General features: G+C 47.7%; 4 protein-coding genes and 1 pseudogene across 5 annotated transcripts; 4 read left to right on the top strand and 1 right to left on the bottom strand.

Annotated features, from left to right (window-relative positions):
• Positions 1–571: 571 nt before the first annotated feature.
• Positions 572–3,736, top strand: LOC136184494 (reelin-like). Its single transcript, XM_065971396.1, has 13 exons — positions 572–752; positions 1,212–1,290; positions 1,351–1,462; positions 1,512–1,657; positions 1,716–1,941; positions 2,002–2,177; positions 2,234–2,380; positions 2,437–2,570; positions 2,626–2,863; positions 2,918–3,064; positions 3,122–3,258; positions 3,314–3,524; positions 3,586–3,736. The coding sequence occupies exons 1-13, from the start codon at positions 572–574 to the stop codon at positions 3,734–3,736; spliced, it is 2,085 nt and encodes a 694-aa protein (XP_065827468.1).
• A 10,282-nt stretch (positions 3,737–14,018) lies between these two features.
• On the top strand, positions 14,019–17,356 carry LOC136184739 (threonine--tRNA ligase 2, cytoplasmic-like; annotated as a pseudogene).
• LOC136184740 (LDL receptor repeat-containing protein egg-2-like) lies at positions 17,205–19,830 on the bottom strand. 2 transcript variants are annotated; one of them, XM_065971699.1, is made up of 12 exons: positions 19,467–19,830; positions 19,275–19,418; positions 19,109–19,213; positions 18,938–19,057; positions 18,764–18,880; positions 18,580–18,708; positions 18,396–18,527; positions 18,227–18,346; positions 18,069–18,170; positions 17,907–18,017; positions 17,785–17,853; positions 17,205–17,736 (listed from the first exon to the last, which is right to left on the bottom strand). In XM_065971699.1, exons 1-12 carry the CDS (start codon positions 19,822–19,824, stop codon positions 17,324–17,326), a joined length of 1,920 nt encoding a protein of 639 aa, XP_065827771.1. In that variant the 5' UTR covers positions 19,825–19,830; the 3' UTR covers positions 17,205–17,323. The 2 variants fall into 2 exon arrangements, with proteins under 2 accessions (XP_065827771.1, XP_065827772.1); XM_065971700.1 differs by having other exon boundaries at positions 17,785–17,835.
• A 718-nt stretch (positions 19,831–20,548) lies between these two features.
• On the top strand, positions 20,549–23,378 carry LOC136184736 (transducin beta-like protein 3). The gene has a single exon (XM_065971695.1). It carries the CDS (start codon positions 20,562–20,564, stop codon positions 23,280–23,282), a length of 2,721 nt encoding a protein of 906 aa, XP_065827767.1. The 5' UTR covers positions 20,549–20,561; the 3' UTR covers positions 23,283–23,378.
• A 61-nt stretch (positions 23,379–23,439) lies between these two features.
• On the top strand, positions 23,440–25,788 carry LOC136184743 (uncharacterized). The gene is made up of 11 exons (XM_065971703.1): positions 23,440–24,120; positions 24,182–24,244; positions 24,300–24,342; positions 24,398–24,420; positions 24,468–24,539; positions 24,595–24,678; positions 24,733–24,870; positions 24,923–25,003; positions 25,054–25,113; positions 25,169–25,507; positions 25,558–25,788. Exons 1-11 carry the CDS (start codon positions 23,617–23,619, stop codon positions 25,615–25,617), a joined length of 1,467 nt encoding a protein of 488 aa, XP_065827775.1. The 5' UTR covers positions 23,440–23,616; the 3' UTR covers positions 25,618–25,788.

Below are 25,788 nucleotides of genomic sequence, written 5' to 3'. Positions count from 1 at the left end.
CTGGGCTATGCTATTTTATTATAAAGGGTGTTTCCATGACGTTCACTTGTCTGGTCTAACTGTATCTGAAGTATGTAAAAATGGCTTTGAGAAGTGAAGAGATGCTGTAATGGTTTCTTATAGAATGACCTGGGCCATCTCTGAGACATTGCCGCTTCATTTATTGAGGCTGGGCATTTTTTTTGAGCGGCTTGAAGTATCAAAAGACGCGGCAAGAGTATATACTCTTTCTGAAATCCGTTCCAACAGGCTGCTGTAAAAACGAAGTCCCAGGGGCTTTGTCTGGTCTTACAAGAGTACGGCAGTTTCATCAGGACGATGCTCATATATTTTGTTCCAATGAACAAGTTGCATCAACCCAGACTCTCTCCCGCCTGGATGTTCGGGCGGGTCTGCATGGGCACGAGACTACATCAGAAGTCAAGTGAATTGTTGAAGCAATTTTATTCTGCAACTTTGTCAGCTCAGTAAGTTGTGTTTGACATTTCCGGCCTACAAAATATTTCGTTTTCTTAATTAATTAATTAAGCCTGTTTTTGGCGTCGGTGAACTCGGAATGTTGGATCTGCATATGGCTCACGTGAGCGGTCCGCGTGATCCTTCATCTTCGCTTAGCATTTGTATCAGCGGAGGACGCGGCTTTGGGGTTGCGTCTCAGCGCGGAGGGAGAAGTGCAATGAATGCGCTTTTCGCAAGCCTTTGGACGCTTCTACTGACGCAGGAGTTGCTCTATCGTCGGGTGGGCGCCGCAAGTATGTAACATATTGTATGTACTGTGACCGCCGGGTAAAAGGCTCACGACATCGACCTCTAGTGTATTTTTCTGATAGCAGGAGTAGGGAGGGGTAGGGTGCGTGAGTGGAGCAGTCTAGAGTAGGAAGCGGCATTATTATAGAGCGACGTGGTAGGTCGCCTCGTGCTCCGGCGGGCACTTCTATCAGGCAAGCGGAAACGTCTGTGGAGACTTTCAATTCTCTTCACTACGTCATTTGACAATGCATCAATTCAGGCTTTTATAGACTTGGCAGGGATTTTCAAACTTGTGCGTTTTTTCTCACGTGTTGCGGAGCCACACCGAGCCTGGCTCTGTGTTTGGGGGCTGCGCAGGGCGGCGGCCTCGCGATCAACATTCTCTCTTAATTAACGCTCGGGGTTTCTAATCAATAGACGGTTGGGGCAAACAAAAAGTTTATGGTTTTTTCCCCTTGCAGATTGCACAGCACGGGGAAGTCTCGTCATCGACGATTTCGATGCTACGACGGCGGGAAATTATCCCGACTCAACAAAATGGTCAATTCTTTTATTGATCAATTTGGCTGACGCGGTTTTGAATGAGTTGGGCCTGTTTAGGACGTTGACGACGGGCAACGGAGTTCTTGTGCAGAGCGCGTGCTCCAACAAGGGAACCTTATCGGGAAAATCGGCCATCTTTGGAACTACGGCAGATTCGTCACGAATGCTGGTAATTGAGATTTTTGAAGAAAGCGCAGAGCGAAATGGTTTGTTCTCAGACTACGCACTCGTTGACAGCAACAGCGGCCAAAGCGATTCAATTTGACACGATGACTTGCCCGTATCCCGGAACGACGGGTGATGTTCAAGCTCGGATTGAATATTCAATCAATAACAGTCCTTTTATCGTGGCAAAACGCATAACGTAAAGGAGAATACAGTGTATGCAAATTTAGAGATTTTATATCTTTATCTGTTGCCAGGGTGACGTCGGCTGCTCTTCACGTTGTTTATCAAATACCTCAATTCCTTCAAACAAACAAAGTGCGATTTCGAATTAGTCAAGAATCGGCGTTTAGCGGAAAGGACAGTCAAGTGTGGGCCGTTGACAATTTCGTCATAAACGAAAAGTCGCCCCAGTTCCTTCAAGAGAATTTCGATTCCTTGGACGACTGCAATTGGCTTTCTCGTCCTGGATCCTCGACAGGGGTGAGATAGACCACGATTTAGTTGGATTCGACAGGAAGTTTTGAAGTTTTGGATGTCTAGGTCTTCGGTCGAAACGACAGCGGCAACGCTCTCGTTTTCAACGAGACGACTTCTCCGACGTCGATCGGTCGATTTGCCAACACAATTCCTCTTAATCTTTCGACGACGTCTTTAGCTGAAGTCAAAATGGAAATAACGCTACTGAAGTCAAATTTCGACGACTCGCAGGCAATCGGGTGAGAGTAGATTTTAACCGTGCTCTGAAAACGACGCATGACGTTAAACATTTCAGTTCGTCAAGTACGGTATGGGCGAGCATAACGGGCGGCAGCATCACCACTTCGCCATCCTGCAAAGCCTACGGACAATACCAGGCTTATTTCGCCAGCTCGGGAACTCGACAGATTACGACGAAACAATTTGACTTGACACTAGCCGAGTAAACTCTGGCTTCACATTCTCGGCGAACCTGTCGTGTAATTTTCTTCTTTGCAGTATGGTGAGCTTTTGGATTATATTCGGCAGTGGCAATGGCTGCGACGATTCCGAATCGGGCGAAGACGTCGTCGTTGAGTACGCGCCGTCGGGAAGCAGTTCGTATCAGTCCCTTTATACCGTCAGTTACCAGAGTAAGCGAGCGACGTCTTTTATTGATTAAATGATGGAATGTTTGTGCGTTTTCAGCTACTGTGCCGACGTTGGTGATCGTTCCATTGCCGTCGGGTGCGAAGACATCAAAGACGATGCTGCGATGGCGTCAGCGCTCAAATTCGGGAGCGACCTTGGACACGTGGACGTTGAATAATGTGCGTGTAAACGGCACCGATCCGCAGTACGTTGTGTCATTTCCCACATCGACCGTCTCGCTCAGCGGGAACACAATCATCTTTTCAGCGAATTTCGACACAAATCGAGCTATCGGGTGAGTGCAAAGGTCCACAGTAGTCATTGATATAGAGATTGGATTTTGTTTCAGTTCTTCGGCGCCTCTCTGGAAATCAATTGACGGCGGAGTAATCACGTCGTCTGCCGACTGCAAAGCGTACGGAACGTATCAAGCCTTCTTCAGAGGCTCCGGTGATCGTAGTCTTACGACACAGTCTCTTGATCTGAGCCGGGCCACGTAAGAACGTCGTCATATAATTCCTCATTCGATGGATCTTCGTTTTCTTATTTCTAGCACGCTGTCGTTTTATATCATCATTGGAAGCGGCAGCAACGGATGCGACAACGTAGAGTCGGGAGAGTATATCTATGTCGAATATGCTCCGTGGGGAAACACCAAGTTCACGAGAATGCTCATTATCTACCCTGGCAGTTCGTCGTTCATATTGCATCTTTCACATTACTATCTGGTCCTAATAATTTTTAGCCTATTCATCAGCTGATCAAGTGACGATTTCCTTGCCATCTCAAGCGAAAACTCCCAACACGATGATCCGATGGCGACAGGTTCAGAACGGTGGATACAATTTGGACGAGTGGTCATTGAATAAAATTGTCATCAACGGAACGTACTCGGTCAGAGTTTCCAAAAATCAGCTTAACTTTCCGCGAGACTTTTCGTCGTCGACGACGTTTGGGTAAGAGAAGCTGCAGTGTCGTACGGTGGATGAAAGAAAATGTCAATTTTCTCTTTTCTAGTGGCGCATCTATGTGGGCCAGTATATCGGAAGGAACGGTGACGACCGCTGCCGATTGCAAGGCGTACGGATCGTCGTATCAGGCGTTTTTCAGGACCAGCGGATCGCGTTATATCACGACGGCATCGTTGGATTTGCGCTACGTCACGTGAGAATCAATTTACCAGTAGTTTTAAAAACTGCATGTTTTTGTCTCTAATCACAGATCGATTACGTTTTGGTTTGTCCTCGGCGGCAGCGGCTGTGATACAACGGAGAGTCCCGACAGCGTCGTGATGGAATATTCACTTTCAGGAAGTTCGTCGTTTACCACATTTTACACTCTCAATTACAACGGTACGAGCATCACGAACATCTCCAGTCAAATGCTCTGTCTCTAATTGATCGTCATTAGCTTACACGTCGCCCACGCTTGTTCAAGTTTCGTTGCCTTTTGCTGCGAAAACAAGCTCAACGGCAATTCGCTGGCGTCAGCTTTTGAACGGCGGAGCAAACACAGACGAATGGTCTCTAAACTACATCATCTTTTCTCAATCACTTCCGTCGATTTCGGTTGTGCCGCTTTTATCATTCCCAGCAGACTTTGTCAGCGGGCAAACGTTTGGGTAAGGCAGAGGCGAAAACGAATTAGAACGATTTGATGTTTTATCTTTTCAGGGGACAGAGCAAGTGGAAATCGATCACAGGGGGAACGATCACAAGTTCAGCTGACTGCAAAGCGTATGGAACGTACCAAGCATTTTTTACTTCATCCGGCAGCCGAAATATTGAGACTGCTCGGTTGGACTTGCGAGCTGCGCGGTAATCTGAGCACATTTGGAAAGTTATAAAGTATTTACTTCTTTCGTAAGGACGCTCACTTTTTACATTGTCATTGGAGGCAGTGGCTGTAAAACAGCCGACGCTGGCGAAGACGTCGTTCTTGAGTATTCTCCGTCGGGCAGTACAGTCTTCACGTTGTTGCAAACGCTTACCTACAACGGTGAGTACTGATACTATAGAAAGGTTTTGAAAGATCTTTTTTACTCGATTTCAACAGGCTATCGAACCGCCAAATCCGTAAGCGTCGCACTGCCTATTGCTGCTAGAACAAAGAGCACGGCTATCCGATGGCGACAGCTAAGTAACAGCGGTAGTGGACTCGACCAATGGTCGTTGAGCCATATCGGATTCTCCGAGCAAAATCGTCTTATGGGCGTTGAACGAGATTTTGTCATTCAATTTGACTTGTACATGGGAGCCGTTCCGTACGTACAATCGTCGTCCAGCTACGACGTTCAAGTTCAATACTCAAATGACTACGGCCTATCGTGGAATTCGGTGTTGACACCTTGCTACCCGAGCACGTCGTCTCTCTGCAACGGAACACTCGTAAGTCACTGCGCATTAGTTTAAAACATTATTTGACCTTGTTTCTTCATAGAGTTCAAGTTCGTATCAGTCAGTTCTCTTCACCAGTTGGAAGCGCATGCAAATATCAATACCCAGTGCAGTGAAGACCAATCAAACGGAATTGCGATGGAGACAGCCAAGCGTGACGGCGAATACTGGCTGGAGCATTGATAACGTTTACGTTGGTCTTCGCTGCCCGAAAAATTGTCACGGACACGGCAGGTGCACGAAGAGTCAGAAGCAGAATGTCGTTTGCGGCGGCACGGCCGACGGCGAGTCGTGCGTTTTTCCGTTCAGTCGAGGCGGTACGACGTATAACGCGTGCACGGGCGACCATCGCGAAGGCGAGCTGTGGTGCTCGACGACGGCGAATTATGACCAAGACGGAAAATGGGGATACTGCGTCTGCGGTCAGTTGAGATTTCGGAGGCTCCAAATTAAAATGCGATCGACTACTTTATTTAGGTACTTGTGTGTGCGATTCGGGCTATCATGGAAAAGCGTGCGAGACTCCCTCCACGCCGACGCCAACGCATTTCAGAGAAACGTTCGAAGCCGATTTGTCGAGCTCAAAGTGGGCATGGGTTGGAGGTCAAACGATTGGGACGACGTGCGGCATCGTTTCGTCGGGCAAAGCTGGAGTATTCAAGTAAGAGCAGCACTGCATGAGTGAAATTCGCGTTTAATGTTTTACTTGTAGTATCGGCCGTTCACGCATTTTAGAGACGGTGGACTTGGATTTGACCTCAGCGACGACGCTCCGGTTCACATTCCAAGAAGGCGGCCAGAGCTGCCGAGTCCCCAGTAGCAGTCAAGAACGCGTCGTCGTTCAGTATTCGCTTGACGGCGGCGCCTTATGGACGCTCATGCAGACCATCACTTCGTCTTCTCGTCAGACTTATAACTACGCATTACCCGCTGCAACACAAACGAGTTTAACTCGCATTCGCTGGTATCAAGCGACCGCTAGTGGAACGGGTCTAGACGTATGGTCAATTGACGATGTATACATTCCAGCAACGCTGCCTACGACGGCTACGCCAACAACAGCCAATCCAACGACAGCCAATCCAACGACAGCCAATCCAACGACAGCCAATCCAACGACAGCCAATCCAACGACAGCCAATCCAACGACTCAAAAACCTACAACAGCTAAACCGACAACTATGGAGCCCACGACGGTCAAGCCAACGACTCAACAACCTACAACGGCTAAACTGACAACTATGCAGCCTACGACGGTCAAGCCAACGACTCAAAAACCTACAACGGCTAAACCGACAACTATGCAACCTACGACGGCCAAGCCAACGACTCAACAACCTACGACGGTTAAACCTACAACTATGCAGCCTACGACCGCCAAGCCAACGACTCAAAAACCTACAACTATGCAGCCTACGACCGCCAAGCCAACGACTGCGCGACCTACGACACCTGAACCGACAACTGCGCAGCCTACGACGGCCAAGCCAACGACTCAACAACCGACAACTATGGAGCCTACAACGGTCAAGCCTACGACTCAACAACCTACAACTATGCGGCCTACGATCGCCAAGCCAACGACTCAACAACCTACAACTATGCAGCCTACGACCGCCAAGCCAACGACTCAAAAACCTACAACGTCTAAACCGACAACTATGCAGCCCACGACGGCCAAGCCAACCTTGTATACACCACCGGGTAAAAAGCGCAGGACATCTACCTCTAATGGAGTCCAATTGTTCTGATTGCATGCAGGAGTAGGGGTAGGGCTGCGTGAGGGTAGCCGTGTCCGTAAACGCTCTAGGAGTAGGAAGTATCATTGGAACAACGTGGTAGGTCGCCTCGTGCTCTGGCGGCCACTTCTAGTAGACTAGCGGAGCCACACCGAACCTGGCTCTTTGTTTTGGGGCTGCGGCCCCACGAGTAAAATTCTTTGCTAACTCTTGGCGTTCCTAACCGTTAGACAGGGTCACGGCTTTTCTCGAGCAAGCAAAAGTTTATGGTTTTTTTCCGCTTGCAGATTGCACAGCACGGGGAAGTCTCGTAATCGACGATTTCGATGCTACGACGGCGGGAAGTTATCCCGACTCAACAAAATGGTCAATCCTTTCATTGATCAATTTGGTTGACGCGGTTTTGAATGAGTTGGGCCTGTTTAGGACGTTGACGACGGGCAACGGAGTTCTTGTGCAGAGCGCGTGCTCCAACAAGGGAACCTTATCGGGAAAATCGGCCATCTTTGGAACTACGGCAGATTCGTCACGAATGCTGGTAATTGAGATTTTTGAAGAAAGCGCAGAGCGAAATGGTTTGTTCTCAGACTACGCACTCGTTGACAGCAACAGCGGCCAAAGCGATTCAATTTGACACGATGACTTGCCCGTATCCCGGAACGACGGGTGATGTTCAAGCTCGGATTGAATATTCAATCAATAACAGTCCTTTTATCGTGGCAAAACGCATAACGTAAAGGAGAATACAGTGTATGCAAATTTAGAGATTTTATATCTTTATCTGTTGCCAGGGTGACGTCGGCTGCTCTTCACGTTGTTTATCAAATACCTCAATTCCTTCAAACAAACAAAGTGCGATTTCGAATTAGTCAAGAATCGGCGTTTAGCGGAAAGGACAGTCAAGTGTGGGCCGTTGACAATTTCGTCATAAACGAAAAGTCGCCCCAGTTCCTTCAAGAGAATTTCGATTCCTTGGACGACTGCAATTGGCTTTCTCGTCCTGGATCCTCGACAGGGGTGAGATAGACCACGATTTAGTTGGATTCGACAGGAAGTTTTGAAGTTTTGGATGTCTAGGTCTTCGGTCGAAACGACAGCGACAACGCTCTCGTTTTCAACGAGACGACTTCTCCGACGTCGATCGGTCGATTTGCCAACACAATTCCTCTTAATCTTTCGACGACGTCTTTAGCTGAAGTCAAAATGGAAATAACGCTACTGAAGTCAAATTTCGACGACTCGCAGGCAATCGGGTGAGAGTAGATTTTAACCGTGCTCTGAAAACGACGCATGACGTAAACATTTCAGTTCGTCAAGTACGGTATGGGCGAGCGTAACGGGCGGCACCATTACCACTTCGCCATCCTGCAAAGCCTACGGACAATACCAGGCTTATTTCGCCAGCTCGGGAACTCGACAGATTACGACGAAACAATTTGACTTGACACTAGCCGAGTAAACTCTGGCTTCACATTCTCGGCGAACCTGTCGTGTAATTTTCTTCTTTGCAGTATGGTGAGCTTTTGGATTATATTCGGCAGTGGCAATGGCTGCGACGATTCCGAATCGGGCGAAGACGTCGTCGTTGAGTACGCGCCGTCGGGAAGCAGTTCGTTTCAGTCCCTTTATACCGTCAGTTACCAGAGTAAGCGAGCGACGTCTTTTATTGATTAAATAATGGAATCTTTGTGCGTTTTCAGCTACTGTGCCGACGTTGGTGATCGTTCCATTGCCGTCGGGTGCGAAGACATTAAAGACGATGCTGCGATGGCGTCAGCGCTCAAATTCGGGAGCGACCTTGGACACGTGGACGTTGAATAATGTGCGTGTGAACGGCACCGATCCGCAGTACGTTGTGTCATTTCCCACATCGACCGTCGCGCTCAGCGGGAACACAATCATCTTTTCAGCGAATTTTGACACAAATCGAGCTATCGGGTGAGTGCAAAGGTCCACAGTAGTCATTGATATAGAGATTGGATTTTGTTTCAGTTCTTCGGCGCCTCTCTGGAAATCAATTGACGGCGGAGTAATCACGTCGTCTGCCGACTGCAAAGCGTACGGAACGTATCAAGCCTTCTTCAGAGGCTCCGGTGATCGTAGTCTTACGACACAGTCTCTTGATCTGAGCCGGGCCACGTAAGAACGTCGTCATATAATTCCTCATTCGATGGATCTTCGTTTTCTTATTTCTAGCACGCTGTCGTTTTATATCATCATTGGAAGCGGCAGCAACGGATGCGACAACGTAGAGTCGGGAGAGTATATCTATGTCGAATATGCTCCGTGGGGAAACACCAAGTTCACGAGAATGCTCATTATCTACCCTGGCAGTTCGTCGTTCATATTGCATCTTTCACATTACTATCTGGTCCTAATAATTTTTAGCCTATTCATCAGCTGATCAAGTGACGATTTCCTTGCCATCTCAAGCGAAAACTCCCAACACGATGATCCGATGGCGACAGGTTCAGAACGGTGGATACAATTTGGACGAGTGGTCATTGAATAAAATTGTCATCAACGGAACGTACTCGGTCAGAGTTTCCAAAAATCAGCTTAACTTTCCGCGAGACTTTTCGTCGTCGACGACGTTTGGGTAAGAGAAGCTGCAGTGTCGTACGGTGGATGAAAGAAAATGTCAATTTTCTCTTTTCTAGTGGCGCATCTATGTGGGCCAGTATATCGGAAGGAACGGTGACGACCGCTGCCGATTGCAAGGCGTACGGATCGTCGTATCAGGCGTTTTTCAGGACCAGCGGATCGCGTTATATCACGACGGCATCGTTGGATTTGCGCTACGTCACGTGAGAATCAATTTACCAGTAGTTTTAAAAACTGCATGTTTTTGTCTCTAATCACAGATCGATTACGTTTTGGTTTGTCCTCGGCGGCAGCGGCTGTGATACAACGGAGAGTCCCGACAGCGTCGTGATGGAATATTCACTTTCAGGAAGTTCGTCGTTTACCACATTTTACACTCTCAATTACAACGGTACGAGCATCACGAACATCTCCAGTCAAATGCTCTGTCTCTAATTGATCGTCATTAGCTTACACGTCGCCCACGCTTGTTCAAGTTTCGTTGCCTTTTGCTGCGAAAACAAGCTCAACGGCAATTCGCTGGCGTCAGCTTTTGAACGGCGGAGCAAACACAGACGAATGGTCTCTAAACTACATCATCTTTTCTCAATCTCTTCCGTCGATTTCGGTTGTGCCTCTTTTATCATTCCCAGCAGACTTTGTCAGCGGACAAGCGTTTGGGTAAGGCAGAGGCGAAAACAAATTGAAACGATTTGATGTTTTTCTTTTCAGGGGACTGAGCAAGTGGAAATCAATCACAGGGGGAACGATCACAAGTTCGGCGGATTGCAAAGCGTATGGAACGTACCAAGCATTTTTTACTGCATCCGGCAGCCGAATTATTGAGACTGCTCGGTTGGACTTGCGAGCTGCGCGGTAAGCCGAACACATTCTTGAGCCATCATGTATTTACTTGTCTTGTCAGGACGCTCACCTTTTACATTGTCATTGGAGGCAGTGGCTGTACAACAACCAACGCGGGCGAAGATGTTGTTGTTGAGTATTCTCCGTCGGGCAGCACCGTCTTTACGCGTTTGAAAACTCTTAACTACAACGGTGAGTACTGAATAGAAACGTTTTAAGAGATCTTCTATAAATATTTACTCGATTTCAACAGGCTATCGAAGGGCCGAACCCGTCAGCGTCGCACTGCCTTTTTCCGCTAGAACAACAAGCACGGCTATTCGTTGGCGACAGCTAAATAACAGCGGTAGTGGACTCGACCAATGGTCGTTGAACCATATCGGATTCTCCGAGCAAAATCGTCTTATGGGCATTGAACGAGATTTTGTCATTCAATTTGACTTGTACATGGGAGCCGTTCCGTACGTACAATCGTCGTCCAGCTACGACGTTCAAGTTCAATACTCAAATGACTACGGCCTATCGTGGAATTCGGTGTTGACACCTTGCTACCCGAGCACGTCGTCTCTCTGCAACGGAACACTCGTAAGTCAGCACTAGCGCATTAGTTCGAAATGTTGTTTTTTACCTTGTTTCTTCATAGAGTTCAAGTTCGTATCAGTCAGTTCTCTTCACCAATTGGAAGCGCATGCAAATATCTATACCCAGTGCAGTGAAGACCAATCAAACGGAATTGCGATGGAGACAGCCAAGCGTGACGGCGAATACTGGCTGGAGCATTGATAACATTTACGTTGGTCTTCGCTGCCCGAAAAATTGTCACGGACACGGCAGGTGCACGAAGAGCCGAAAGCAGACGGTCGTTTGCGGCGGCACGGCCGACGGCGAGTCGTGCGTTTTTCCGTTCAGTCGAGGCGGTACGACGTATAATGCGTGCACGGGCGACCATCGCGAGGGCGAGCTGTGGTGCTCGACGACGGCGAATTATGACCAAGACGGAAAATGGGGATACTGCGTCTGCGGTCAGTTAGGATTTCGGAGGCTCGAAAATGAGCCCGACTATTTTATTTTTATTTAGGTACTTGTGTGTGCGATTCGGGCTATCATGGAAAAGCGTGCGAGACTCCCTCCACGCCGACGCCAACACATTTCAGAGAAACGTTTGAAGCCGATTTGTCGAGCTCAAAGTGGGCATGGGTTGGAGGTCAAACGATTGGGACGACGTGCGGCGTCATTTCGTCGGGCAAAGCTGGAGTATTCAAGTAAGAGCAGCACCGCATGAGTGAAATTCGCGTTTAATGTTTTACTTGTAGTATCGGCCGTTCACGCATTTTGGAGACGGTGGACTTGGATTTGACCTCAGCGACGACGCTCCGGTTCACATTCCAAGAAGGCGGCCAGAGCTGCCGAGTCCCCAGTAGCAGTCAAGAACGCGTCGTCGTTCAGTATTCGCTTGACGGCGGCGCCTTATGGACGCTCATGCAGACCATCACTTCGTCTTCTCGTCAGACTTATAACTACGCATTACCCGCTGCAACACAAACGAGTTTAACTCGCATTCGCTGGTATCAAGCGACCGCTAGTGGAACGGGTCTAGACGTATGGTCAATTGACGATGTATACATTCCAGCAACGCTGCCTACGACGGCTACGCCAACGACTCAACAACCTACAACTCTGAGGCCTACGACGGCCAAACCAACGACTCAACAACCTACAACTCTGAGGCCTACGACGGCCAAACCAACGACTCAGCAACCTACAACTCTGAGGCCTACGACGGCCAAGCCAGCGACTCAACAACCTACAACTATGCAGCCTACTACGGCCAAACCAACGACTCAGCAACCTACAACTCTGAGGCCAACGACGGCCAAGCCAACGACTCAACAACCTACAACTCTGAGGCCTACGACGGCCAAGCCAACGACTCAACAACCTACAACTATGCAGCCCACGACGGCCAAGCCAACGAGTCAGAAACCTACAACTCTGAAGCCTACGACGGCCAAGGCAACGACTCAACAACCTACAACTATGCAGCCCACGACGGCCAAGCCAACGAGTCAGAAACCTACGACTCTGCAGCCTACTACGGCCAAGCCAACGACTCAACAACCTACAACTCTGAGGCCTACGACGGCCAAGCCAACGACTCAGCAACCTACAACTATGCAGCCTACTACGGCCAAGCCAACGACTCAACAACCTACAACTCTGAGGCCTACGACGGCCAAGCCAACGACTCAGCAACCTACAACTATGCAGCCTACTACGGCCAAACCAACGACTCAGCAACCTACAACTCTGAGGCCAACGACGGCCAAGCCAACGACTCAACAACCTACAACTCTGAGGCCTACGACGGCCAAGCCAACGACTCAACAACCTACAACTATGCAGCCCACGACGGCCAAGCCAACGAGTCAGAAACCTACAACTCTGAAGCCTACGACGACCAAGCCAACGACTCAACAACCTACAACTATGCAGCCCACGACGGCCAAGCCAACGAGTCAGAAACCTACAACTCTGAGGCCTACGACGGCCAAGCCAACGACTCAGCAACCTACAACTATGCTGCCCACGACGGCCAAGCCAAGGACTCGACAACCTACAACTATGCAGCCTACGACGGCCAAGCCAACGACTGCACGACCTACGACACCTGAACCGACAACTGCGCAGCCTACAACAGCTAAGCCAACGACTGCACGACCTACGACAACTGGACCGACAACTATGGAGCCTACGACGTCTAAGCCAACGATTCAACAGCCTGCAACGATTCAACCGGCAACTATGCAACCTACGACAACCAAGCCATCGACTCAACAGCCTTCAACAGCCATGCCAACGACTCAACAGCTTGAGTCTACAACGGCTAAACCGACAACTGCGCAGTCTACCACTGCACAGCCTGCAACAGCTAAAACGACAACTACACAGCCTATGACGACTACCAAACCTTCGACAGCTCAATCAACAACGGCACAGCCTACAACTGCAAAGAAAACCAGGCAGCCACCCGAAGTCACTGATACTGTTGCGACAAGCGCTACGACCTGTTCGGATCCTTGTTTCAATGACGGCGTCTGTCAAAATGGACGTTGTGTTTGTCTGGCTGGATATACCGGCCCGTACTGCGAAGTGCCGATGAACCCGTGCCTTGCAAGTCCTTGCGACGAAAAAAGATACTGCAAGGCAGACAGTTCGAAGGAAAATGGTTACACGTGCGAGTGCCTTCCTGGTTACAAGGGCAACGGAAACGAGTGTACGAAGGTGACGTGCGACCAATCGCCGTGCGAGAATGGCGGAGAATGCTCAACTCTGTCCACGACACTGGCTCAATGCACTTGTCCTGAGGATTTTAGCGGATACTACTGCGAAAGTCCCTTAGGAAATACGGACACGACGACGGGCGACGGAAGCGCTATACCAATGTGGGCGTGGATCGTACTTGCCGTGGGCCTCGTTCTGCTTATTGTTATTGTCGTCGTCGTCGTCGTTGTTATTGTCAAGAAACGGACAGGCGGTAAGTACGTATTAAATCGCGCCGCCGAGTTACAGGTTGCCAATCCCGTGTACGGAGGAGCGGGATCCGAAGCCACTGCACCTATATCATTTGACAACAAAGACATAGACCCGTCGTCCTACGTCGTTGGGCCGGTGGATAAATCGTAGCAACCGGAGGCAGTGACGATTTTATACCCTGCATGTAGCTGAGTTGTTTTCTTGCGCGCTTTACCCGGAAAATGACCCGAGGACACGACCCTCTGTTGGTAGTCTCGGTTCTTGAGCACAAATTCCATCATTTCATCCGGCTCCTATGGCGACGCGCTAGACAACATTGCCCGTATTTCCTCGACCTCGCTTATATGGCCTTCAGTGGTTTTATTCGCCTATTTTCCACTGCGACCTGCAGCTCGTCGCGTAGTTATTCAGTAATTGCTCGCCAGAGACGTGCAGTTTGGAACGAAGAAGCTTGCAAACGTCCAAACCACCTACACCGGCATGTCCAAGTCGACTTGTGATTCTAAAGCGATTCTAACGTGTGCATAACAGATATGAAAATTCGAACAGTTGCCACAGTGTAGTAGCAAAGCTCGGAAACAACGTCATTGACTTGTCTGCAATTCCACGGGAAATATCAATTGATGATGTTACATTGCACAGTTTCGAAGATAGTCTCTCCGCAAAGAAGGTGAGTGACCATGATCATAAGCCACTAATTATTTTGCATAAAAAGGTGTACTGGCATTCTTCTTCCCATATTCTTGGCTATGCTCTGGAACGTTTATATGGTGACAGAGTAAACGTGGAATTGTGTGATGGTCCTGGATTAGAGGATGGTATGGACGCAAATCTTTAAATAATATTGAAATCTTCTTATGAAGGGTTTTTCTATGACGTTCACTTGTCTGGTCTAACTGTATCTGAAGTATGTAAAGATGGTGTTGAGAAGCGAAGAGATATTGTAATGGTTTTTTATAGAATGACCTGGGCCATCTCTCAGACATTGCTGCTTCATTTATTGAGGCTGGGCATTTGTTTGAGCGGCTTGAAGTATCAAAAAACGTGGCAAGAGAAGTGTTTCATTACAACAGGCGCATAATCTATTTAGGCAGCCTGTAGAATTTCTGACGTCATGCTCGCAGATTCAAGCTGCATTTTATTGATCAAATTCAAGATGACAGTCCTGTTTTTCTATACAAATGCGGAGATTTTATTGATCTTTGCCGGGGCCCTCACATTCCTAGTACAAATCACATCAAAGCAATCAAATTTTATAAAGTAAATCGTTGATTAGTTAATAGTGTATTTTTTCCTGTATTTTGTTGTTGAAGGTTTCAGGTGTTCATTGGCAAAGTGACAATGAGGTAGCCAGACACTGTGTGTGTGTGTGTACAAAAGCATCAGAAACGTGCGTCTCTTCTCAGGTGTATCTTCAACGCATTTACGGCATATCCTTTCCCTCAACGTCTCAGGTCAGTTGAACATAAAAGATTTACTTACCGTGACAGGATCCCTTGTTTTTAGTTGAAAGTTTGGAATCAACGAAGAAAGGAAGCGGAGGTGAAGAAGCAAGCATTTTTTACAAAAACCATTGATCATACAAATAGAAACGTGATCATCGACTTATCGGGAAAACGCAGCAACTTTACATGACGCACTCACACAGGTGCTTAGTGACTAGCCTACAAATTAATACTTAGGACGTGCGTATTAGTCCAGGATCTGCTTTCATTTTACCACACGGGACGAGAATATATAATTCTTTGAAAAACTATCTTAGCGATTACTATAGGTAAGGAATAGTAAGAGTTAAATTTGATGGCTTAATTAATTGTGATTTATTGTAGACGGAATGGATACAACGAGGTTTCATATTTGGGGATTTTGGTCATATTGCCTTTACAGTTTCTTCTAGGTCCTCACACCTCTGGTTTTTAGTCAATCTCTGTGGGAAACTTCAGGTCACTGGGAGCACTATGCATCAGATATGTTTTTAGTGGACGGAGACAAAGAATCACCAAAGGTAGATTGCGCGAGATTTACGTCATCATTTGCATGGTTCTCCGCTCTTTCTCTCTCTAGGCCGTTAGATCTGCTCTGAAACCGATGAATTGTCCCGCTCACTGTCTAGTTTTTCAGCAGCAGATGCGTTCCTACAGAGACCTGCCTATTCGCTTGGCAGAATTTAGTCCTCTTCACAGGTTAGTCGACCACTATACTCTTTCTGAAATCTACTCCAACAGGCTGCTGTAGAAACGAAGTCTCAGGGGCTTTGTCTGGTCTTACAAGAGTACGGCAGTTTCATCAGGACGATGCTCATATATTTTGTTCCAATGAACAAGTTGCATCAGAAGTCAAGTAAGTGAGCTGTCAAAAAGTCATTTTATTCTGCGACTTTTGTCTTTCTAAGGTCTTGTCTTGATTTAGTTGATAAACTTTATAAAGATTTTGGTACAATGTAGTCTTAGTGTCTTTCTTTTGAAACTAAATTGGTGCTATTATAGGGTTTGAATACGAATTGCGTCTGTCTACAAGACCTAAGGATTATATGGGAAGTTTGGCTGTTTGGGATGCAGCTGTATGTAGTGATCTGCCGTCCAAATAATTAATTATTACTCTAATCGAGACTTTATTAGGAGATTCAATTAAAATCTTGTCTTGACAATATGTCTGAGAAGTGGACTCTTAATCCAGAAGACGGAGCATTCTATGGTCCAAAAATAGACGTCGTTGTAACAGATGCACTAGGAAGGTATAAATCTCCCATAGGCAATAATCAACTATATATACCAACAGCAAGCTTCTCCTAGACAACATCAAACGGCAACAATACAACTTGATTTTCAATTACCTGAACGATTTCATCTAAAATACAAAGGTTTCTTTAGACAAGCAAATCTTTTTAGTTTTTGATTTGATAAATTTAGGATCCGACGGAGCAATGCATTCACCCGTCATGATTCATCGTACTAAACGTCGTCTTTATTTATCTTATACGTGCACGTTTGATTTCAGGAGCAATTTTGGGATCGTTCGAACGCATGCTGGGAATTCTGACTGAGCACTACGCGGGAAAGTGGCCGCTGTGGCTGAGTCCTCGACAGGCAAAGAAAATCTCCATTTTTCACATAAAAATAATCGGCATTTTCTATATTTAGTGCATAGTTCTACCTGTTCATCGTGGAGTGAACGACTACGCGGAAAACGTGTGCAGAACGCTGATAGAGAAAGGTTGTGTAAGATTGCTCCTTCTTTCGAATGATTAATCGTAATATGCAGGTTTCTACGCCGACGTTAATATTTCCTCAATTACAATGAATAAGTAAAATGAGAAATTCCTTTACCTCTTCAAAAATTTTTTGTCGCGCTTTTTTTTTAGAAAGATCGTGGAAGCTCAGCAATTTCAATACAACTTCATTGTCGTTGTGGGAGACAGAGAACGAGAAGGTGAGACCAAAAAAAAAAGAATAGTAGCAGACTACAGGTAAGAGACGACGTCATTTACTGCAGCTCATTCGGTATCTGTTCGAGAAAGAGATGCAAAGAAGCAATCATTTGTTACACTCGACGCCTTTTGCGAGGGCCTCACAACTGACAAGGCGTCTCAACTATAAACAAAATAGCAGCTCGCGATACGTATAAAAAATCAGAAGTTGCTCAAACTGAAGGAACAAGTTGGATTCCATCATCGTCATTTGTCTCACTATCGCTATCAGCATCAATGTTGTCACCATTCATTGCCACGCTTTCTTCATATGTCGGTAGCACTTCGGCTTCATCAGGATTTGATCTCTCTGTTTGAGGTGGCGTGCCGGGAGGTGGCTGATCGTAGTTCTCCGCTTCAGGTGTCTGTGTTTCTGTCGTCTCTCTTGAAGGACAGGGAGTATAGGCTGGAGGCAGATCTTCTGTACGTCGTAGTAGGGTGGATAAGTGAACGTTTTCTCGTAGGAACGCATTGCGCCTGCGAATCAGACGGGCACGATGGATAAATAGAGACGTTGACAAGAGGAGAAGAAGACTCCCTGTAATGACACCTGAAACAATGATGTAAGTGTCACTTCCAGTTGAATCTGAAAGGATAGAAAGAAATCGTTGAATACTATACAATAAACACTTACAATAGCTGTCGTCGCTGAACGATCCAAAGAAAGACGTTGGGGTCATGTCACCACGGATTGTGATGTCACCTTATAAGAAGAGTACACGGTCAGATTAGCAGTATTGAATCTATTATGTATACGGCATAGTTGATTTCTTTTCCTCTCGCAATCAACTTGCGTGTGGCACTGATAACATGTGGAGTCTATGGCGAAAGGTGCCATGCAGAAGTACTCTTCTTCTCCGCAAGTATCTAAAGTCGACAAAACATTTTAACACAGAAAGCAGTGCTTTTCTGTCGTACCGCAGCCACGCTCATCTTCGCCGTTTGGACAATCCCACTCTTCGTCGCATCGCCTGGCTGGCGAGTAAACAATAAGCGGATCACTGGAACACTTGTATTGCCCTAGAGTGCAATTTAGGAATGATCAGTGCCAACGTCTGTCACCCTATCACGCGTACAACAAGACGATTCGTCAGATCCGTCAGAGCAATTTGGGATCTTATCACAAACATCTGCCTCATTGTAGCAACCAGATACAAATCCAAATTCATTGTGACATGCGTATTGGCATCCTTTTCCTTTCAGAAACAGGTTGCCTTGTTAATGGGTTATCGAAGGTTGGCATACCATTTGATTGACAAATAGCATTCGATTCGTCCGTTATTGAATAAGGACAATCGGTCACGCCGTTGCACATGTCACGTTCGGAAAAGCAAACGCCACTGTTGTTGCAATGAAACTGGCCATTACAGAGATGGACTAAACGCAGACACGGGAAATAAGAAATACGAGAATGACGTGCATGACGTACAACAGCTCAATTCATCTCGACCGTCATTGCAGTCGAAAGCGTTATCGCAGATTTGAGCTGCGGAGTAGCAGATCTGTATTGATTTATCTTTCGCCGATTTGCAAGTGAATTCGTTTGACTTGCATTTTCCTGTTCCAAACTGCCTTTGCAAAAGGGAAATCGCGCGCAGTTACTACGTCCTCACCGCATCCCAATTCGTCAGACTTATCCCAGCAGTCGGCGAATCCATCGCAGAGACTTGAATCTGAAATGCACTTGGCACCGTCACCACATAAAGATTCTCCTTTAGGGCACGAGGTGACTATAAACGAGAATTCTGATATCTCTCTCTGTTTGAGTTCAAGGACTTTGTACTCACCGCAATTCAACTCATCTAAATAATCAGGACAATCTACCGCACCGTCGCACCTTTTCTCAATCAAAATGCATCTATGATTCGAAGCACACGGCCACAAATCAGACGCTGCACAAGGATAACCTGTAAGAGAAATTGATACACTGAAAATTTGTGGATGTATCTACTACTAACTGCAGTTGACTTCATCGGTGCCGTCACGACAATCGATCGATCCGTCGCAGCGCAACCAATGCTGTTTGCACACTCCGTCGCAGAAAAACTCGCTTGCAGAGCAATCTGGCGAAAATAAATATTATTTCTTGAAGTCGCCACGCCTACCAAAAATTCTTTCTCCTACTCTGACGGCAATTCATCTCGTCGCTTCCGTCGCCACAATCGTCGCGCCCGTCACACCGATTCCTCCCATCGATGCACGTCTTATTCGCCGCGCAGAGAAACATGGAGCCGTCTCGGCAAGTCTGACTCGGCTCCGCCCCCGCGCCTAAAGAGTCATTTTCGGCGCTCTAAAATCGATCGGATCTTAGCTGACTTGGCGGCGGTGGCGTTCGCGTGTGCGACGGTCGTCCTTCGTCGTCGTTGCAGTCGTTCGTCGCGCAGCACGTACGGCAAGTTCGGGGCGTTTCGTCACCGTTTTTCACGTCGAAGCAGTCGGCGATTTCGACGCACGAGTTCGTGCAACCTCGGTGGATTGATACGATTTGCTGATGAGCGACGACGATTGTTGTGGAGCACGATTCTTGTCCCGTTTCAGGACAGATCGTGCGGTTGACTTGAGAATGGTCGCTGATCGTCAAACAGCTGTTGTCTGCCTCCTGGCAGCTGTAGCATTGTAAAGACAATGAAGTTCTTAGTAGGAGAAACAGAAAGAGAAGAAGCAGGACGTTCATTATATGTTACGGCACGATTACGGCGGAGGATGTTGCCGTTACCAATGGAGAATTCTTCAGTGTATGGGCATCCAATCGTAGACAAATGCGTCAGTAATTTGACTGCAATAATTAAAACGTAGAAATTCGTTTTTCTTTTGTTATGTTTTCATTATCGGCGTGGATATTGGTCCGGCAGCCGGACCAATATCATTACGGCTATTGGTCCGGCAGTTAGCGTACGTGTCCCCAGCATGTACCTAACCTAGCCTAAAAAACGTTTTCTTCTTGTACCTAACCCAATCCTAACCCTAAACCTTACTGGTATCGATGGCGGCCCCGCTCCGGGCTTAACAGCCCCAATGAGCATAGGTCGCAGAGGGGGGCTTCGCCCCCCTGGAACCACCATGCTACGGGCGGTTAAGCCACAGTCGCGGGTGATCGTATATTGCCGGTTGGGTACGGAGAAAAAAAGAAAAAGAAAAAAAGAAAAGAAAAAATAAACGAGAACGCTTCGGGATTCGAACCCGCGACCCGTCACGTGCCCCGTGGTTCATGCAACCGGTCCTCCCCGCACCCCGGCCCCGCACCCCCCCCTGCCCGTTGAGCTATCGCGGCAACCCTGGAAACGGGGCGTTATCGCAGGTCTTTATAATGCTAGACTGCCGGACCAATAGCTGTAATGATAATGGTCCGGCTGCCGGACCAATATCCACTTCGTTTCACTATACGGGGGTGCCATCACACGTGCAACCGCAATGCTCAAAACGAGCTTTTCCTTGTTATCGAAGACGAGTGCCTTCTTCACGAGTGGCGCGGTAAAAGGATCGAATCCCCTGTACTTCCAATGCGGCAACGCGATCAAGAGGCTCGACGTCGAAACGGATCAGCTCCTCGCGACGATCGGCGAAGAAAAGCGGAACGACGACGACAACGACGCGGGCGACTCGATCGTCTGCTTCGCTCCAAGCCCCGACAACCGATTTCTCCTAACGGGATGGTCGCGCAGTCGTCTAATCGACCAATGGGAACTGGGGGGACCCTCTCCGCCGCCGTCGCCGCCGTCGCGTCCGAACCGAACGTTCAAAGGCGAGCATTCGTCGCCGCCGTCTCAAATGGTCTTCGACGCTTCGTCGACGCTCGTCGCCATCGGCTTCAGCAACGGCACGATCAAAATTTGGGATGCAACGCGTTCGTACTGGACGCACAATTTTCGCGGTCGGACGACTGGCGTCGTTCAGATTCTCAAATTTCATCCTGATACGAGTGTCGGACAGTTGTACGCTGCGAGTAGCGGCGACTGTGTCATTCGAGCGTTTGACTTGAAGAAGAGTCGGTGCACGTCAGAACTGATTGGTCACAGCAGTCCTGTGACTGGAATTGATTTTATCGATTCCAACGTCATCAGCTGTGGACGCGATAAAATCGTGAACGTCTGGGAGGGAGGGACGCCGTCTCGCACGATTCCGGTTTTCGAGGAGCTGGAGAATATTGCTGCCCTGTCAGATGAAGAAATGAAATCAATGAAATGTCCAGGAAGCAGTAAATTAAAGTCAAAGAGCAACGAGGTCTTTTTCTTTATCACAGTTGGGCGTAAGGGCATACTCAAAGTGTGGCAGTCAGATGGAAAGTGCCTTCATAGTCAATCCGCGATGCTCGCGGATTCGTTTCTGTCTCAAGTATTTATTCTGCCTTCTTGTCGACTTGCCACAGTCACGTCCGATCATCACGTATTAATTTGGGAATTTTCACATGACAAATTTCAATTGAAGAAACGCTTTATCGGTCACAGTGACGAGATTCTCGACGTGAAGTGTATCAACGGTCCCGCTGAATCCCGTGACGTCGTCGTTGCATCGAATAGTGCCGACGTAAAAATCCAATCGGTGGGATCAGTGAAATGCAGTCAAATTCTTTCTGGCCACACAGATATAGTGCTCTGCGTCGACGTGTCAAAAGACGGACGTCTTATTGCCACGGGAGCAAAAGATTCCACAATTCGTCTTTGGTCAAAAATGAAAGCAGAAGAAGAAGACGATATTTTCACGTGCGTTGGCGTGGGGAAGGGACACACGGGTCCTGTCGGAACCGTAGCATTATCTATCGCCAACAGAAGCAGTTCCTACGTCATCTCTGGCTCCCAAGACAGCACAATCAAAGTTTGGGACATTCGTTACGACGCACAGGATTCCCTACCTCGCGATCTTCATCCACTCCTCACGCAGAAAGCTCACGATAAAGACATCAACGCTGTGGCCGTGTCGCCCAACAATAAACTCCTGGCAAGCGGCTCTCAGGATAAAACGGCGAAAATCTGGACCTTACCAGTGCTATCTGGTCGTGATGGTGACGAAATGTCGTTGCACTCTGTACTATCGGGTCACAAGAAGGGGGTCTGGTGCGTTGCCTTTTCTCCTGTCGACCGCTGCCTGGCAACGTGTTCTGGCGACGGATTAATCAAAATCTGGGCAATATCAGACGGCACGTGCGTTACGACGCTCGAAGGTCATCCAGGCGCTTCGGTGCTTCGAATCATTTTCATTAGCCACGGTATGCAGATGCTGTCCTCCGCGAGTGACGGACTCATAAAGCTGTGGAACATCAAGAAAGGACTGACGGCCGCCACACTCGACGGACACGCCGACAGAGTGTGGGCCATTTGCCTCGACGCCAACGAAATGACGCTGGTGTCCGGCGGAGCCGATTCGACTTTGGTAACGTGGTCCGATTGCAGCGAGGAAATCAAAGAAAAAGAACGAGCTGCATTGGAGGAAGAAGTCCTCATGGGACAACGTCTCGCTAACATGATCCAATCGAATAAGTACGAGGAAGCTGTCGACTTGGCTCTCGCTTTGAATCAACCTCAACGGCTCTACGACGTATTTGGACGATTGATCGAGTCTGGAGGCGAGCGCATTGAGCCCGTTGTGAATCGATTGAGACGCGATCGTCTCGAGACGCTCGTCAATTTCATCGTCGCCTGGAATTCGAGTGCGCGTACCTGCTGGATTGCGCACAGGGTTTTGCACGCTATTCTAAAGCATTGCCGTCCGGACGAGTTGGCTTCGTTTGCCGGGATGCAGAAGTCCGTCGAGGGGTTGATTTCGTACGGCGAACGGCATTTGGCGCGAATGAATCGACTTCAGGTCAGTTCCGAGTTTGTGGAATACACGTGGGAAGCGATGAGAGGAAGCGTTGCATCTCTGGCTCCTATTGAGAAAGCTGGAGGAGTGCAGAAAAAGCCAGAGAAAAAGAAAGCAACAGCTCGTCCTAGAGACGATTTCTTTATCGACGTCGAACCGACTGCTGAGGTTTACTCCGATGAAGACAAGGATGAAGTAGAAGAAAAAGAAGAAGAAAAAGAGAACGACAAACAGGAAAAGGAAATGCAGAAAAATACGAAGAAAAGAAGAGGTCCGCCGGCTAAAGGGAGTGCTACGCCGTCAAAAAAGAGGCGATCTTCGTCACGCTACAAGTAAGGTTTCGAATTTATGACGTCACTTTTGGTAGACAGAATATAGACCCTCGCAATAAAACTTTTTTCTCGTAAACAATGCCACTTATTTCGATCAGAACGACCCCGCTTAAGATGCGTTAATTCGATGTGCATGTTGTGTTGCCCATCTCTTTGGTTACTTTGGGGGAGGACTAGGGCGTCAACGATAGCGTGTGTGGCCCACACACATACGCCCCACGCAATTTTCGTCGGATTGTCAAAGGAATCAAAGCTTGGCGTGTCCCGGTTGTTTACGCCACCACTGCTATTCGACGTCGAGGAACAGAACAACAACTCGTTTCGATTCACAAACGCTGATGGATAGTGTCACAATAGGTCTGATAGCCTCCGGCTCCATCGTCGGCTTTCTGCTTCTCGTGGTCGTCGGCTGGTGCCTCTATAGCGTGTACTGGCGCAAGAAGTGCTGTGGTGCTGATCTGGAGGACGATGAGTATGAAAGCGACGAGGGCGAGGCGGAAAGAGAAAGGCAAATGAAACTCTCGCCTGCATCGGGGCCGTTGAGTTCTCGGCAGCCGAATGGAGTCGTGACACGCGGAGAACAGAATAAGGAAAACAAAAAGAGATCTCCTGAACCTTCTCCGCCTGTCGATACGTCGTTCAACGCCCCTATCGGATCGCCTTTGCTGAAGGATAACCCGCTTTTTGACGAGCAAGAGTTCCAGTATGATTTCCAAAATCCGACCTATGATCGAGAGTATGGATCCAAGTACGACGCAACGGTCAAGATACAGACAATCTATCGAGGCTACAGAGAAAGAAAAACATATAATCGCATCCGAAGTGCCGTTATTACGATTCAGGTAAGCGTAAATTGTTTAGCAGCGACAGCAGAAAAACGGTACAAATCACGTTTATTATTAGAAATTTGTTCGCGGATTCATTGCCAGACGTCACGCAGCTAAATACCGCGTCAAAAGACAGGAGGTGGGTATACAGTGCCATCATCAAAGGTATATTCACCGAGTGTTCTTACTTCTAGATGTTGTCAAGGAAAAAGACGGAAAGAAGTGGCTACCTAAAAGGCGAGCTTGTCTTGCAGCAGTGCATACTTGATTGTCAGTTTCTACTTCTCTTTAGGACTTGCTCTGTTTGACGTCAAGGTATGTATGAGAAAGCCTATTGGTGTCGCTACAAGTTGGGTTTTCAGGCTTTGGGAAGCACTGCTGTTCGCGAAGCTCGCGGAGAAAACGTTGTACAAGATGCTATTGGCATGCTCAGGGTTTGTTTAGTATTCAAATTTTCTTCTGAATGTAAGAGACTTTCTTTCTAAACAGAAGCAACTTGGCGGAAAACGTAAAAAGCGACTTAAAATTAGCGTGTCACCTCACGGCGTCAAACTTTTCAATGCAGCGTCGATGGTATATGAGCAGAACACAGATTGGGTGCGAATAGTACGTTTAACGTGCCTTTAGACTCAATTGGATCACATTCGTGTAACGAGTGTGACATATTGCTCCGTTGATCCAAAGCAGAAGAAGGTGTTCGCCTTCATACAGAAAAAGGGGCAAGGCGAATTCGTGTGCCACGTGTTTCACTGCACACATAATAACGTACGGCGAGAAATAAGTCTGGCAATGAGATTAATGAAGATTAAATTCTTAGGCTGATGAATTGGCCAAGACCGTGAGCGAAGCGTACTCTTTAGTTTACCAACGCGTGCAGAGAGTGAGAGAAAACAAAGCGGTATGACATAGACTACTATCAAAAAGAGTCTTCCACCAATCAGTTTTTAGAGACTAGAAGCAGCTAAGCTTGCCGCCAAACAAGCCACAGAGGAAGCCAAAAAGCTCGAAGTAACGCTTAGAAGCGCGTAGAGAAACGGGCCTAACCTTAGTCATCTATTTGCAGGATGATCTCGACGTTCGTCTTGAGGAAATCGAAGACGATTTTGCTGATCTCTACGATATGGTTCACAAGCGTAAAAAGGCCAAAATTTTTACCGCTTCCTCCTCTCTCGACGACCTGTTGGAAGAGGACCCAATGAAGGATTTTTCGGAGTCAGACTCGGAGACGAGCAGTGAAGACGAAGCCGCTGATCCAGGTATCCCAAAGTCGCAAACGAGAACCTCTTTGGCTACGAAGTCAATGACGTCTCTGGACGATTTTGCGCCGACTCCTTTGCCACTAAAACGCGGAGAATTTCGAGATGCAATGAGAGCAATGACAGAAATAGAATCTTCAGCTGGAGTAAGCTCCTAATCATCGCCTAATGATTAAATTATGCAGTCGTGTCATAGGAACCTGGATTAGATGACGCGATTGCCAAGTTTCTTCGAGGAGAAGAGGCAGAAAGTTGATTTGACTGTATGATACGTAAGCAAGGTTGCTTACTGGTACGGTAGTTGTTCACTGGTAATTACTGTACACGTCTCTTTTACTGCCCCATGCATGAAGCATTTCTCAGAATAGGTTACAGTGGATAACGTCTTTACCTGTGTTTAATTATTGATTCGCTTTGTTTCCACGTA

Source organism: Oscarella lobularis, chromosome 3 (assembly GCF_947507565.1).
Source record: "Oscarella lobularis chromosome 3, ooOscLobu1.1, whole genome shotgun sequence".
Taxonomy (NCBI): domain Eukaryota; kingdom Metazoa; phylum Porifera; class Homoscleromorpha; order Homosclerophorida; family Oscarellidae; genus Oscarella; species Oscarella lobularis.
The sequence above is the reverse complement of the archived record's forward strand: the minus strand, read 5'-3'. Positions and strand labels throughout refer to the sequence as shown.